The sequence below is a fragment of the Mustelus asterias genome, chromosome 3, assembly GCF_964213995.1.
Source record: "Mustelus asterias chromosome 3, sMusAst1.hap1.1, whole genome shotgun sequence".
Taxonomy (NCBI): domain Eukaryota; kingdom Metazoa; phylum Chordata; class Chondrichthyes; order Carcharhiniformes; family Triakidae; genus Mustelus; species Mustelus asterias.
This window is the reverse complement of record NC_135803.1, coordinates 115,958,391-115,974,632: the sequence shown is the minus strand read 5'-3', so window position 1 is coordinate 115,974,632 and position 16,242 is coordinate 115,958,391. Positions and strand designations below refer to the sequence as shown.

Sequence of the window (16,242 nt, the reverse complement as noted above, 5' to 3'; positions counted from 1 at the left end):
CAAGTGAAGCCCAACACAAATTGGAGGACAGCATCTGATAGTCCGAATACGCACTTTACACCTTCCGGACTTAACATTGAGTTCAACAACTTCAAACTGTGAACTCTCTCCTTCTCCATTTCCATCAATTTGTTTATTTATTTCATATTTTAAATCATTTTATTTATCTTTCAGTTTATTTTCATTTTTTCCATCAATTCACTTTTCTACCCACTTATTTTATCCCGCTTTCCTTCTTTTTTCACTTTTATCACTGTCTTCCCTCCCCTCAACCCATGAGGGACATCTGCTACGTGTCTCAGGTTGTCCTTTAACACACTGCTTACCTTTGTTCTGCCATTTAACATTCTGATCTCTTAATGTGCCACCATCAGCACCCTTCTTAGTCATGATCACCACCATTTACATTCCCTTTGTCTTTTTGTCTATGACATCTTTGCCAACCTCCTCCTTGTCTCCACTTATCGTGCAGCCTATATCCAGCCCCTAGACCACCTACCTCCCACCAGAATAATATAAATCTCATCCTATTTTCTATTGTTTTCTGCTCTGACGAAGCATTGTCCAGACTCGAAACGCTCTGCTCTCTCTCCACAGATGCTGTCAGACCTGCTTAGATTTCCCAGAATTTTCAGTTTTGATTTCAGATTCCAGCATCAACGGTAATTTGCTGTTATCATGATTGGAAGGATTAGCAATAGAAGACCTGGTGCACAAGCCAGGATGTCCCTCTTCCACCCATACAAATGTTTGATCTACAGACTCGCTGGAGCATCAGCATTGATCAAACAATTGGTGATGCATAAACCCCCTGTCAATTATTCACCCAATTCACATTGAGTGCCATTCAGAAACCACCTCCTCATTGCAAAGTACTCATGCACTGTTGATTTACTGAAACCAGTAAAGCCTCAGATAAATGCCATCTGATATTCCTTAGTACTGTTCACCAAGGATGCACTGAAGTCATTGAATAGTTGTTAAATAAAAACATATCCATACTTAAATTGAAATATCTAAAGTTTGGAATTTATTATTAGCAATGAAATTTCCTTTGCAATGGCATTTGTTGACTTGAGTATGTATTTTCATATGACATTTGCTGCTGGTTTTGCTGTGCTATTATTTTTGAGTCTTTGGCATTAATCGCCACTCCCTATTTTGTGTCTGAGAATTGTTACCAGCTGCAGATGAATTTGCCACAGCTACATTTCTGAGGATTGGCATCCTTCTGGAATTTCCTCTCTTTATAGTTAGAAAGAAGAAACAGGAGTCATTGTGGAATGATTACAGAAAGGCAGGTTTTTAACTCGGATGGTCTTTTGGCACCTGGTTTTTGCAACCATCCACGTCATGTGTACAGCTTAATGAAATCCAACCTAAATGTATTTGAGAAGACCCGTCGTTACCATCTGCAATTCTCAAGGGGACAGTCACAGGCTTAGACTGTTTCCTTGCGACAAATCTTTAAATACATTTCAAGACAAAGACATCTTTCTCGCTGGCTGTCAAGATCACAAATGCCTTGAAATTCTTTACAACTGACTTCTTTCAGGAAATGCAGAAAATACGTACAAAGCTTCACCAGCAGTGCACCGTTGCATAAAGTAGGTGATGGATACCTTTTTTGCCAGAGCTAATGCTTTTTTCCTATTGTCGGTCGAGAGGACCCAACAGTATTAGAATACAATGCACTTTTCCCCCAATTTGGAGAGAAACGCATACTTGTGGCTATCTAAAAATGTTCTATTTGTTAATATTGCCATTTCTGCTTCCATTTGACCTTCATGATGACACAGTTATCCTCTTGGAATTTTTCATATTCGGTGTTAAATTGCACACTGCCTTAGCTCTGTTATTGGTCAGAATTCTCCCATGTCCCCACCAGTGGGATCATTGGGGGAGGGAGGAGTGGGAGGGATTCAGCGGGAGGTCCAAAAAATAAAATTACAGCAGCATCTTCTGATGCTGCCCTGCAATGTGCCGGAGGCAGGCATTAAAGTGATTTGCATCCCACTATTGGGATGCAGTTGAAGGCCTGACTGGAATTCTCTAACACCAGCCAGAAATCAACGTGGCGTGCAGAAGTCGGCATTTACCTAACAGCCTAGCTCAGATTGTGATGATGGAGGCTGACAGTTACTGGACCATGGAGTTGCACGTGGTGGGTGGAGTCTCATCCACATGGCTCCTTCCCAAAGCAAATTTCGGAAGATGTGAGTTCTCCATGCAGCAGCTTTGATTTTGCTGAGGCTTTGGACCACCTTCCAGGGACTTCGCCATTGGGGATGGAATCCTCAAGCTGCAGGATGGAAGGCAGCAGGGAGGGACTGAAGGGAGGCAAAGGATCGGGGAGGAATGACCAGGTCAGAAGCGGGGGGTGAACGTGCACACAGGGGGGGTCAACGGAATCAATACTTGATGCCTGGGGACTGGACTCAGCAATGAAATGAGGGTATCGGCAAGGGGGCAGAGGGAGCTGGGATGGTTCAGGGCACTCGCAAAGCCTTTAGAAGGATGCCGCAAAATAAATAGTTGACAATTTGTGACAACTATTTGGTCACCTGTGCAACCGGTTGTTTTTAAAATTTTTCTTGGCCTACCATTTCTTCTAGATGCTGCCCTGACATCTGCAGCAGAGGTGGAAGCATTCTGATGACCCATATGCCCTGTTGCCTTTGATGACTTTGGCAGTCATCCTTTGGAGGTCCCTGGCTTCCTTTGGCTGTCCTCCTATGGACCAGCTGCTTCCTCTGTCTGCACCGTCCCAACCCACCTTATCTATCACCCCTTCAACCTGTTACTACAATCTCTGGGAGCCCTGAATAGATGATCCAGAGGTGTCCAGCTGCTGTTCCCTCTCCCCTTGGGGTGTCCAAGGGCCCCAACCTAACTCTGAGGAAAAGGAGCACCTGATGGGAAGTTGTGTCTCTCCATCACCTTCTTGTGTTGTCACTGCAAGACCTCACCCATGGCTGCTGTAATGGAGTGCAGGTCTGTGCGCATCTCCAGCAGAAACTGGACGTTTTGCTAGACCAGGTTCTCCATGGCATCCTCCCCATGGTGACCTTAATGCATACACACGTGGGCAACTCTTCATCAAAAGAAAGCAGATGGACCCATTTGACTCACATGTCACTATTTTGCAGACTTCCATCACCTCTGCCTGACGTTGCTAAGCTTCTTGTTGACTCTTCACCATGAGTTGGAAGGCTGATTGCAGAGGTTTTCCATCAGACTCTGGCCTCACAGCAGCCCTCGCAGTGCTGGTGAGCTCAGCTGAAACTGCCTCCTCCTGCTGTGTCCGTGTGGTGACCTCCAGATAGTGAGACCCTCCCTAACTTACCACCAATACCCACCAAGGTGTGTGTTCCTGAACTGGTGGAGGATGTAGATGTTTGCTGTGATGCCTCTACAGTTATGCAGCTCTTTTCTCCTCCTCTCTGCTAGCTCCTCTTTCAGCTGGGGTGGTGCAGAGGCCTGAGAGGGAGTCCCTTGCTTGGTCGCTTCCTGAAAGCACCTGTCAGTGAGATAAGTGCAAGTGACAGCAACAGTTGCCTCCAATGTGGAGGCACATTCGACCCTCATTTTCATTCGGTGGAAGGATCCTTACTAGGTTGGTCCCCGAGTCTGAACTCCCCATTGCCAATGGCACAGTCCTGCTCCACTCCTGCAAGCTCAGGTGCCTCTTAAAATTGGTGAGAGGTCTCAGATGTGCACCACCCACCACCCTCCACCCCCCCAACCCTTCTCAATCTTCTGCCATTCTCTGTGTATGCAGTTGATGTTAAGCTGCTCAAAGACAACAAAACATGGGTTTGAGTGGAACTGCATTTGAACATTGCAATTTGGCTCATTTCTCATTTAAATTGTAATTTAGATGACTTTTGTATGGCAGGGCATCACTGGTGCTAATTGTGCAGCAGAGTTGTAGATCAGCTCTCCCCTCCCCCACCCCGATCACTGGGCCCATCCAAATGCAAGGCGGCGGCTCAGACAGGCATCTGATGAGTGGAAGTTGTGATCCTCTTTGAACTGCATAATTAATGAGGCCAGTGATGGAAGATACCGAGGGATTTCCCAAGCCATGGAGCTTGGTCCTGGATAAGAGAATTCTGCCTATTATCTCTGGTGATATGGATCATCAAAACTGACAGTTTATAAATGGCTAAGATTTGAATTTGGATCCCTGCAATAGGAAATTCAGTAAGACTGTACTCCCAGAATGGAACCACAATAGACAGCAACATGAATCACTGCTTTATAACGCTAATTATTGGACAGCACCATTGTGTCAATTTGAATTGCCTTGTACAGCATCCCTCGGCCAGGTAGTCACCTGTTTCAGTTCATATTGCAGATGGTACATTGGGCATTCTTGTTGAAGGATTGAGCAAAGGATTATTTGATGTACTAATTCACGAATAAGTAGCCTTTCTTCATCTACTCAACTCATTAACAGTACTGTGAAGGGAGCATCTATGCACACACAAAGCCAGAGGAAGAATAGAATAAATAAGCTCTTTAAGAGTGGAACTGAACTGTGAATGAACTGATGTTATCAGCCTTTTCTTTGTTTGTCAGTAGTTAACCTTTTGTTCTTTTAGTACAGTTTGTGTTCTTTATATTCCTGTGGTTCTTCTATGGTTTGGTTTCTGTGTGAGACTGTTCACTGTCCATTAGTGGAGGTACGTAGGGCATCGTGTTCAGTCTGGTGTGGAGTTCTGAGGAATGGTCAACATCTGTAAAGTGAACTTCTCTATTGTCTTGACATATACTGCCTGCCCTATTGTGTCCAGAATTTTCTGTTCAGCCCAGATTTCCAACATCTGCAATATTTTTTCCCCATGTAGAGTGATTATTTCTTAAAGCTTAGATTTTCAATTTTAGATCCATAAACCCTTAAGGATCTACATGGGGATTCAAGGAAGTCAACCAGGTAATTGGTAAAGCAAATTGTGCATAGCAAGCACAGATTTTTGAGAATTTTGTTTTCTATGCCTTTTGACTTCCCAGTTTATTATTTCTGTTGTTATGTAGTTAAGAAATAAACAAATGCTGCAACAACAGCGTTATTTTTCCTTGGATTGCTGGCACAGGGTCTCACCACTCAGGGTGAGGAACCTCACATACAGAAAGCTCCTGAGAGTGGCCAAGCAGTATGACATCTACATCTAGGGCTGTTAACTTGACTTTAAGTTGGAATATTATTTTGTATATACTTTAATAATTAGCGTGTACGGTAGATAACTACATGAAAATTGATCAGGATCCAAGATATAAAGTGTTGATAAGCATGGCACATATAAAATAATGAGAGAAATGGAAAGCAGTGAAGGTGAATGGGGGTGGGGAGACATACGGAAATCCTGTTGGAGAGAAGAGCAGTACTTCTTCAGGGTAGGCATTCCTGGAAGAGAAGTGGCAGTGAGTTAAGCACTGGATAAAAGCAAATTACTGCGGATGCTGGAACCTGAAACCAAAAGAGAAAATGCTGGAAAATCTCAGCAGGTCTGGCAGCATCTGTAAGGAGAGAAAGAGCTGACATTTTGAGCCCAGATGACCCTTTGTCAAAACTGCATATAAAATTATGTTTGGAGAGCTGCTGTTTGGAAACCTTCAAAGTCAACAGCCACATTATTGACTCCATCATATCCCATTCAACTGAAGTATCCCCTTATTAAGTTGCTTCTCGGCCTTTTGGCTAAGATCCAGCATCGGTCAGATCAAGCCCAAGATGTGAAGCAATGCCTTATCTTGTCAGCGTGAATCTTGTCTGTCTCTCCTGTGGGGACCATGAATTGGAATTTGAATTTGGGGCAGGTAAGGAATTGATTCTGATCTGCCCATTCCACTCTGAGCATTGGGCTTTGTAACTTTAAGAATGGAGTAAAAAATATTTTTAAAATCTCCTCATTAAGTCACTGATATTTTACAGTAACAAAGTCAACAGCCAAAGGTAACTTTGGAGGGTGGAGACTATTGTGTTTGGAGAATTTGTAGGCCACTAGCATTCAACCCAGCAACCCGTTCTCACCTTGGCAGATGTACTAATATGTAAATCTGTTAAATTCTGATCTCTTTGACAGTGAATTACCTATAACGACAAAGGTTATCTCACCTAATTTTCTAAAATAATATGGGCAGACTTTACTAGAATCTTATAGCTCCTCATATCCAGTTGGATTGAGGTGCATTAGCATTGCACTGCTATCGAAACTTTCCAGCAATCTATTAAATATGAGAGGCAATAAATCATAGAATCCCGACAGTGCAGAAGGAGGCCATTGGCCCATTGAGTCTACATCAACTCTCTGAAAGAGTATCTTACCCAGGCCCACCCCTCCACCCTATCCCTGTAACCCTGCATTTAGCATGGCTAATCCACCTAACCTACATATCTTTGAACACTAAGGGGCAATTTAGCATGGCTAATCCACCTCACCTGTGCATCTCCTGAAACTGGAGCGGCCTACGGAAATAGCCACACAACAAATTAAATTAGTTTCCTGTGGCAAATGAGAAGATATGCACATTGCTGCAAGTAGTATTCCATTTGCAGACTTGAATCGCTGTAAATCTACTGAATGAGGCAAATTAAGCCAGTTGTTTTCTCTGGTACATAAGTGTGTACTTCAGTAGGATTGACCCTATCATTCTGATCAAACATCAGTTTGTTTCAAACATCTGCTTTTAAACCTGAGTGTCAGAAACAGCCCACCTCTATGTAGTTATCCTCAGTTCAAAAAAAATTAGCAACTTTCATGACCTCAGGACATCCCAAAGTGCGTCATGACAAATTAAGTACTTTTGAAGTGAATATACTCTTGTCATGTGGAAAACCTGGTATTTAATTTGCATGTGGAGATGCCGGCATTGGACTGGGGTAAACACAGTAAGAAGTTTAACAACACCAGGTTAAAATCCAACAGGTTTATTTGGTAGCAAAAGCCACAAGCTTTTGGAGCCTTAAGCTCCTTCTTCAGGTGAGTGGGAATTCTGTTCACAAACAGGGCATATAAAGCCACAAACTCAATTTACAGAATAATGGTTGGAATGCAAATCCTTACAGCTAATCAAGTCTTAAAGGTACAAACAATGTGAGTGGAGAGAGCATTAAGACAGGTTAAAGAGATGTATATTGTCTCCAGACAGGACAGCCAGTGAGATTCTGCAAGTCCAGGCAAGCTGTGGGGGGTTACAGATAGTGTGACATGAACCCAATATCCCGGTTGTGGCCATCCTCAAGTGTGCGGATACACATCTCTTTAACCGGTCTTAATGCTCTCTCTACTCACATTGTTTGTACCTTTGAGACTTGATTAGCTGTAAGGATTCGCATTCCAACCATTATTCTGTAAATTGAGTTTGTGTCTTTATATGCCCTGTTTGTGAACAGAATTCCCACTCACCTAAAGAAGGAGCTTAAGGCTCCAAAGCTTGTGGCTTTTGCTACCAAATAAACCTGTTGGACTTTAACTTGGTGTTGTTAAACTTCTTACTGTATTTAATTTGCACACAGGACATTCCCACAGCAGCAATAACTAGGTAGCCTGTTATAGTGGGTGTTGATTAAGGGATAAATATTGAACAGCACACCAGGGAAAACCACCCACAGCTCTTCTTCTAAATAGTGCCATGGGTTTTACTTCTACCTCTGAGGAGCTTCGATTTAACATCACATCTGAAAGACTCAAAAACACCTTGTAGAATTAACAATAGAAAACAGATGCTTGCCTTAATTAACCATCAAAATCCCCACAATTTAATTAAACAACTCTTTTCACTTCAAAGGGACAATAATGCTAATTAAGTGAAGGAAATCAGATTTATCTTTTGATCAAAGACACAACTTGATCTTTATGTAAATGAAACATGCAATTAAAATCTAATTTTTATGTAAACATTGTGATATAAAAACAGTTATTCAGTTTTGATGTAGTTGAAGAGTTTTGATTATGGACCAAGCAGTTTCAGCAACCCTGTCATGGAGATAACATAAGGGACCTTGGAGAGAACTTAATTCAGGAATACATTTTACTCAATTTGAGGACTGAAAGTGTCCTGAATTGCAAGGGAAGAACACCAACACAGATAACTGCGAATGTCAAATGAAGATATTTGTAAGCGAAAAGTTAAATGGAATATGCACTCCATGGAAATGTGCTGGAGGTATCAGACTACAACAGCAAGTGGAGGTAATTAGCACCATCAGCAGAGCCTTTCCAGGAAGTAAAGAAAGCAAATAAGGTGTGGCACTGCATAGCAAAGGATAAAAGTTACAAACCGAAAGTGTAAGTTATTGTGATTCACATTGACAATCATTACTTTGGGAAGGCTGAAATGTGGGTTAGTATTTGTTGATCAAGCAATGCCTAAACTGGGCCTTTCTGGCCTCTGGAGAAGTGTCAATGGACTCGAAGCATTAACTCTGTTTCTCCAACTCCAAAGATGCAGCCAGACCTGCTGAGTTTCTCCAGAATTTTCTGTTTTCATTATTAGATTTCCAGCGTCTGCAGTATTTTGCTTTGATTCTGTAACTGAGCTGCTCCTACTTCAGTACCGGTTTTGCCTGTAATGGAAAAGGTTCCAGCCTCTTCACAGTGCATCTGGGAAATCTTATAAGGATAGGAATTCCCAACTGAAAGGTAGAGCAGACAGAGTCACTTTGAATTGCAGCAGTGCTCGGGAGCAACATCAAGGAGAGAAGGAAAGACAGAGGGAAGGATCGAAAATGGAGGAGGAAAGGGAAGAAGTCAGTCGCAGTGCTGGAGAATGGGGAGAAGAGTTCTCGCCTCAGCAGGAGAGTGGAGAAGGTCCTGGCATTACATAGGGGGAATTTTAACTAGGTGGAGAGGTGAAAGGCAGGGCAGAGTAAAATATTAACTGAGAGGTAGAGGGTGGAGCTGAGAGTGGGGGAAAGAACCCACTAACCCATTAACTGGTAGGGTAATCCAAATGAATAAAGAAAGGGAAGGTTTAGTCAAATTAAACTGAGGGTTATGATCTTGAACTGCAATACAGGTGATCAAATGTTAGGTTGAATTGAGTACAAAGTGGGTGAAGGGTCTCAGAATGAACTGGATGGAGTTTGGAAGAGTAGAGAATGTTTGAAAGGGTCAGTTATTAGCAGGGGTCCAGTGCCTCTGGAGACAGGGTTGAACCTGAAAGATTAACTGACTAGTTAGATCTCGCATCCCAATTCTCTCAGCCTGAATCCCATTTCACTACAAGTTCAGATGGGCATGCTTGAGTAAATCACAAGCTTTAAAACTGTGCATGGAAGTAAGTTAACTATTCGTACCGCAGACCGGAACACGTTTTGATTTGTGACGTAACAACTGTTAGGAGTGAATTCTTTTGTTTAAATGCAGAAAATACCATTTTCGCAATTAGCAGTTATTGTTGATAGAGCCATTACAATATCACTCAAACCTAAATTTAGGAGAAATGATAGATCATATGTAATTAGAATCTCATCAATGTTTATTTCTAAGAATTACAACTGCAATAAAGGTAGAATCTTTTAAATAGTTATTAATTTGAGAAGGTTTTCAGTTGCTTTTTCTTTGTCTTTATTATCCTGTTATGATCCCAGCTGATACTATTGGACAAGTTAGGATGGAACCTGGCTTGATATTTTTTAGATATGTGAATGAACAGTCACAGGACTACCAATAAACTAGTAACAAAATAACAAACATTTATTAAAGAAGAAAAGATTAACTATAATACACTACTCCTTCACCTCAGCTAAACCTTTACAGATTTATAAGGATGACACAAGTTACAAAATCTATCTTGTACTCTAATGTTCTCAGTAAGCACGTAGTTCATGTAAACCAATAGGCAACCTGTGGTCAGACACCCCCACACTCTGAAACCAAGTGTAAATGCCACCCAAACAACCTTTATGGTTTTCCCATTAATTCTCAACAAGGATCCACCTCCATGGTTCAGCTTCTCCTTTCAGTGTTCATGTGCATTCAAGTTTCCCCTTCCACAGACTCACTCGGTTACCCAGCCATGCCAACAGAACACTACTGCTTCACAGGCCAGTAATAAGGAGAAAAAAACCTTCTGATTACTTCAGATGTCTGGCAAGTTGATTTTTAAAGTCTGCTTCTTGCAGCTGTCTTTACTTCAGAGCCCTTTCTTTGTTCTTTGCTTTAACTTCACTGAACAGGACTTTGCTCAAATTCCTGTTCTTTGACTTCACAGTCTTCCAGGAACTCTCTTTTGTCCCATTCCCTGGTTTCCAAAGAACTTCCTGTTCTTTAGCTTGGAACTTGCCCTCTGCAGTCTCTTCGCTGCTCAGCTGCTTTCTTCTGGGTTATCTGGTTCCAACTGCCTCAAGTTCTCTTGCTGTCTTAGTGTGGCTCCTGGTTGCTAAGCAGCAAGATAGTTTTCCTTTGAGCCCTATTTGCTTTACTGTCCCAACAGCCTCATTACTATGCAAGCAACTGAACCAAACTGAAGTTATTAACCCTTTCAGAACACACAAATACAGAAACCCAAAATCAAACTTATTTAAAGCCGAACCTTATTTCAATTACCGCACAGAAACAAATATAAATTACTTAAAACTGCTTCTATTTCCTGACCAACAGTGCCATCTTACAGATTGCATATGAGCTTATTGAAATGGACGTTGACAAACATGTGGAATCTTTATCCTGCACAGGGTGTTGGTTTAGCTTTGAGGACACAATTTCTAAATTAATTATAAAGCACAGTTTTCTGTAAAACAGCTGGAGTGCTTTTTTTCCTCCTCCCCTTATCTATGTAATGTTCTTGAATGAGATTAAATAGAATTTAGTTCATTGTTCAATAGAAACATTATTTCAGGTATTTTCTTCTCATTGTTAAATAATACTTGCACAATATCGCAAATTATCAGGTCAGAAAGTTGTAATGCCCTGATAATGGAGGAGGAAAATCTCTTCACATCTATCTAATGTCCTGCATATAGATAGGAAAATGATGCCCCTTACAATAACGTGCATTTATATAACACCTTTAATGTAATAAAAGTGTGATTACAATCATAGCGGCTCAAGAGTCCAGAGTTAGATCAGCGTATTATAGGTCAAGAGGAAATTACAGGGATTGGGAGAGGCCATGATACAGGTTTGAAAACAAGGATGAAAACTTCAACAGGGAGCAGTTGTAGGTGAGCGAGCACAGGGATGAGGGGTGAATGGGACTTGGTGCGAGTTAGGACATGGACAACAGAGATTTGGCTCAAGTTTAAGAAGGGTAGAATGTGGGGAACCAGCCGGGAGTGCATTAGAATGGTTGTTTCTGGAGGTAGAAAAGCAATGGTACGGGAGTTTCAGCAGTAGAAGGGCTGAAACAATATTAAGGGGACAGAAATTGGAATGTTAGTGACAGTGTGGCTCAATGTCTGGTATATCACTGAGCTTGCGAACAATTTGCTTCAATCTCTGCTTTTTTACCAGGGAGAGGGAGGGGGTTGGTAGTGAGGGAGAAAAGTTTATTCCCTGAAGGCAACGACTTCAGTCTTTGCAGTATTTAATACCGTTGAATAAGCAGTCTGATAATTTAGCATCAGTGGAGGAGTGGAAAGATTTGGTGGTGAGGTAAAGCTGGGTTTTGTCAATGTAAATATGGGAACTAATGTGTTTCTGCACGATGTTGCCAAGGGGAAGCACGCAGATGAGAAATGGGAGGGGACCTTGGGGGGCACCAGAGGTAACTGCAGAAATAGTAAGAGAAGCCGTTGATGGTGGTTCTCTGGTATGGTTCGATCGTTAAAAGTGGAATAAGGAGAGTGCAATCCCACTCAGTTGAATGACAGTGGAGATGCATTGGAGGAGGATGGTGTGATCAGCTGTGTCAAAGAATGCAGAAAGGTCAAGGGGGGATTGTTTGCTTTTGCCACAGTCACACTGGATGTTATTTGTGACTTTCGCTGTTTCAGTCCTGTGGCAAGGCGTAAACCTGGTTGGGGGGATTCACATATGGAGTTCGAGGAAAGATGGAAGAGAATTTGGGAGGCAACAACATGTTCAAGATGTTGGAGAGGAAAGGGAGGATAGAGATGAAAAACAAGGTATGGACCAAATTAATAACTTGTTACTGAGTTTAGGGCTGATGGATGAGGTTGTCCATGTCATATAATGGTTTATTTTTCATGGTTACTGCTATTTATCCTGCATTGATGTTTCAAGTGCTATAAACATCAGTTATTTTTTTCATTGGAGATGTGTTAAGAGCTGTCTACCTGTTTAATGAGGGTGAAAAAAGACTTGTATCGGCAAAGTAGCACTTGTTCTTAACTCACTGGCCAAACTACAGTATCTTTCTTATGATTACTCTTACTTTTTTTCTATTTTCCAGCTATGATACAAACCTTTCACATAAAGGCAAAGAGGAATGACTTTTTTGTACATTATTTTTATGAAAATGATGAATCTTGTTGCTTCCTAATCAGATGATCAGTGCTTCAAACCACAGAAGCGCCTATTAGTTAGATTATTGTTGCTCTTCTGTCTCAGCTGGTTACTCCTCCTTTTGCCAGTTCAGGATGGATGTTTAAGATGAGTTGACAGAGAGAAGCAAGGCTTTTTTTAAGACAGAAAGTAAAATTGATGTTGTCAAGCTCACTATTATTAAGCCATAGCAGTGAGTTCTAGCAAAATTCACACCTCAGACTATACTGTTCGCCCACCAACAGAGAGCTTGTCATGGAAGGAAAACGAGGGAAAATGGGCTTAACAAAGTAAAAGAGATATAAATGACTTAATAACGATATTTGCATATCTATTTGTACATTTCTCATAACATTTAGATCTTCCCACAATGTACTCCATGACAGCACTTTCTCTCTCTGAAAAGGCTTCATTGTGAACTTTGTTCACTTTTCTACTTATAATGTTGGGACTGGAACGAAAAATGAATTAGCCTTGGAGCAATTATCAGTCAAAAAATCATGGTCTTCCCATGAAAGAACCTATTTTGTGCATAAAAAACAGTGACGTCAAAGCTATGTAGAAACAGCTAATGGCAAATAATTTTTAATTTATGTGGCTAACTACCATAGCATCTTGAAAGCTTCTTCTGTATGCTGTTGATATCTTTATATGCATAACTAATTAAGGGAACTTGTTTTATAAAACCAAAGGTTTTGATGCCACTTTATTTAGGCCACTGGTAAACCATACTTGAATCATAGTCGACAGCTACCAATTTCCTTGTGCGGAGTAATCATAGTTGCACTTCTGACTTATTGGTTAATTTACTTTAAAATACTAGTAAATGTTTTATCATACTTGAGATGTTGGAGCTTAATCATTATAAGGTAAGTTTTACTGTAATGTACTGTGATTGGTCAGTATTTGAGCCTTTTTTTGTTTGTTTGTTAAAGCAAGACTTCATTTTCTTTAGTTGCAAAAACAAATTTGATGTTCTTGACGTGACTATCTTCTGAATATACTTACTGGGTGGCGTCTGTTGCAGACTTCACCATTTCCGAAATCACGGTTAAGACTTCCAAAAGTTATAAATAGTCTGCAAAAATCTGAAAGAACTGCTTATCAATGCTAAACAGCTGCTTGCAAGTGAATTATCAGCAAATATGCTTTTGATTGAATTATAGTGTAAATTAATTTTATAACTTAATATGTGGAAATTAGCTTCACGCTTGTGAAAATTGTATGCTGTCATACTTTAAAGGCTGTTTGTTATGCCATCGAGAGAAAGATTAGGAAAATCATAGATCTACGACACAGATTTGAAGTCTCACTTATAGCTCAACTTCACTAAGCTCAAGTGTGATGTCCACCTCAAGTCCTGCGTAAAAGAGAACGCTTTGCAGCTTCTTCCAATAATGTTTTTATAAGGGAAATGATTTTGTATTTCTGTTGCTTTGTGGATGTTTTCGATTATTTTACTTGTTCACAAGAGAGCTTTGCTTCTTTGCCAGGAACAACTTCTCAATGATACTCACGCTTTCGTTACACTGTGCATTATGTTATGCTTTAATTGTAGCAATGAATAAAAACATAAGATTGACACTTTTTTTTAAATTCTGTTCTACATATAGGTGCAAACCCACCTTGAAAATCCAACCAAATACCACATTCAGCAAGCCCAAAGGCAGCAGGTAAAGCAGTATCTGTCAACCACCTTGGGCAACAAGCTGACAAACCAAGCCTTAAGCATGCCCTGTTCTAACCAACCAAGTGATCATGCCATGCCTCCAGGAACTGGAAGCAGTGCACCTAACAGCCCAATGGCCATGCTAAACATCAGCTCAAACTGTGAAAAAGAGGTAATCGTAAAATTCTTTTGTATGGATAATATTGGGTTAGAAGTTTAAAAAGTAAATAATTTCACCAAGTATGATCAACTTAAACATGGAGCTCAGTTGTTTCTTTTCAATTCAGGTTTTAAAATCTTTATGCATAGTTCAGATAAAATGACTTTGAGCATTTTGTACCTTTTTTGCAGTTTGATAAAATGGTTGTGACTTTTATGTCAATTAATCGTATTTTGCCTCTTTGAACTACAAGGATGTGAAATTTGTGAAAGATTAAAATCAAATGTGTGCACTTGTGGAGGCACAAAGGTGAAAATGTCTCTTATGGCACAACATATCTCAATATATTTCAGAGATAATAGCATAGTAAGTGCCATCAAATAGATTAGTCAGCATACAGAAAAGGAACAGCATTTCTCTTTTATTTTAACTGTCAAAAAATAATGATTGAAGCTGTCTCAGGATTTTAGTCATCTACAAACATTGTGTTCCTAACCCATCAATGCTTATGACTCTGTTATCCGCATTGCAAATCTCAGTGTTACATATGATATATCTATTAATGTACCAGGACTAGTACAATTGGCTGTCTGAGGGTGTAGCCTTATAATATTTTATTTGTTTATTAGTGTCACAGGTAAGCTTACATTAACACTGCAATGAAGTTACTGTGAAAATCCCCTAGTCACCACACTTTGGCGCCTGTTCGGGTACACTGAGGGAGAATTTAGCATGGCCAATGCCTCTAACCAGTACGCCTTTCAGACAGTGGGAGGAAACAGAGGACGCGGAGGAAACCCATGTAGGCACGGAGAGAACGTGCAGACTCCTCACAAGCCGGGAATCGAACCCGTGTCCCTGGCGCTGTGAGGCAGCAATGCTAACCACTGTGCAAGGAGTAATAATTTACACTGTTAAAAAATCTACCCTGAAGAAGTGTAAAAGTATAATATAATTACTCTTTGCATTCTGCTGTATGATTAACAGTTACCTTTCCAAGCAGTTTGACATAAGAAGTGAGGAGGTATTGGAGGCTTTGATGGGTTTAAAAATGGACTAATCCCAGGCCTGGATGACTTGCATCCCAGGCTGCTGTGGGAGGCAACACAGAGAATTACAGAGCTCTGATGCAATTTCCAATTCCTCTCTAGCCACAGGGTAAGTATCAAAGGACTGGAGGACAGCTAATGTGGTTCCACTTTTCAAGGAGGGTGGTAGAGATGAACCAGGGAAATACAGACTGGTGACTGTCTTGGCTGTGCTAGGGAAACTATTGGAGAAAATTAATCTCTACTTGGAAAGGCATTGGTTAATTAGGGATAGTCAGCATGGTTTTGTCAGAGGCAGGTTTTGCCTGACAAATTTGAAAGAATGTTTTCAAAAAGTGATGAAGCGTGTGGATGAGCAAAGTGCAGTTGTGGTTTATATGGATTTTAGCAAAGCTTTTGACAAGGTCCCACATGGAAGACTGATTGAGGAGGTTGAAGCACATGGAATTCAGGGTAACTTGATGAGAGGGACCTGAAACTGGTTTAGTAATGGACACAAAACATGATCGTATAAAGGTGTTTGAGTGACTGAAGGCCGGTATTCATTGGCATACCACAATATTCAGTGCTAGGTCCCTTTTTGTTTGGTACATACATACATGATATAAATGATAATGTTGGGGGAATGTTGGTGGTAAATAGTGAAGAAGATGGTTGTAGGTTACAGGAAGATATAGATGGGTTGGTCAGATGGGCAGAGCAATGGCAGATGGTATTTAACTCTGATAAGTGCAAGGTGATGCATTTTGGAGGAAGTAACTGGACACGGGAGTATTTGATGAATGGCAGGACACTAGGAACCTCAGAGGAACGGATGGATTTTGGTCTACTTGTTCACAGATCCATGAAGGCGGCAGAGCTGGTGAATAGGGCAGTTAAGGAGGCCTTTATCAGTCATTGCAAAGAGTA

General features: G+C 40.9%; 1 protein-coding gene across 8 annotated transcripts in view; it reads left to right on the top strand.

Moving 5' to 3' along the window:
* The window catches only part of LOC144491531 (microphthalmia-associated transcription factor-like), a 293,006-nt gene that overhangs the window by 242,215 nt on the left and 34,549 nt on the right, over positions 1–16,242 (top strand). For all 8 annotated transcript variants that reach the window (XM_078209460.1, XM_078209458.1, XM_078209461.1 and 5 more), the window contains one exon: positions 14,069–14,296. In XM_078209460.1, the coding sequence (XP_078065586.1) occupies positions 14,069–14,296 (228 nt within the window). The remainder of the gene's footprint in view (positions 1–14,068; positions 14,297–16,242) is intronic.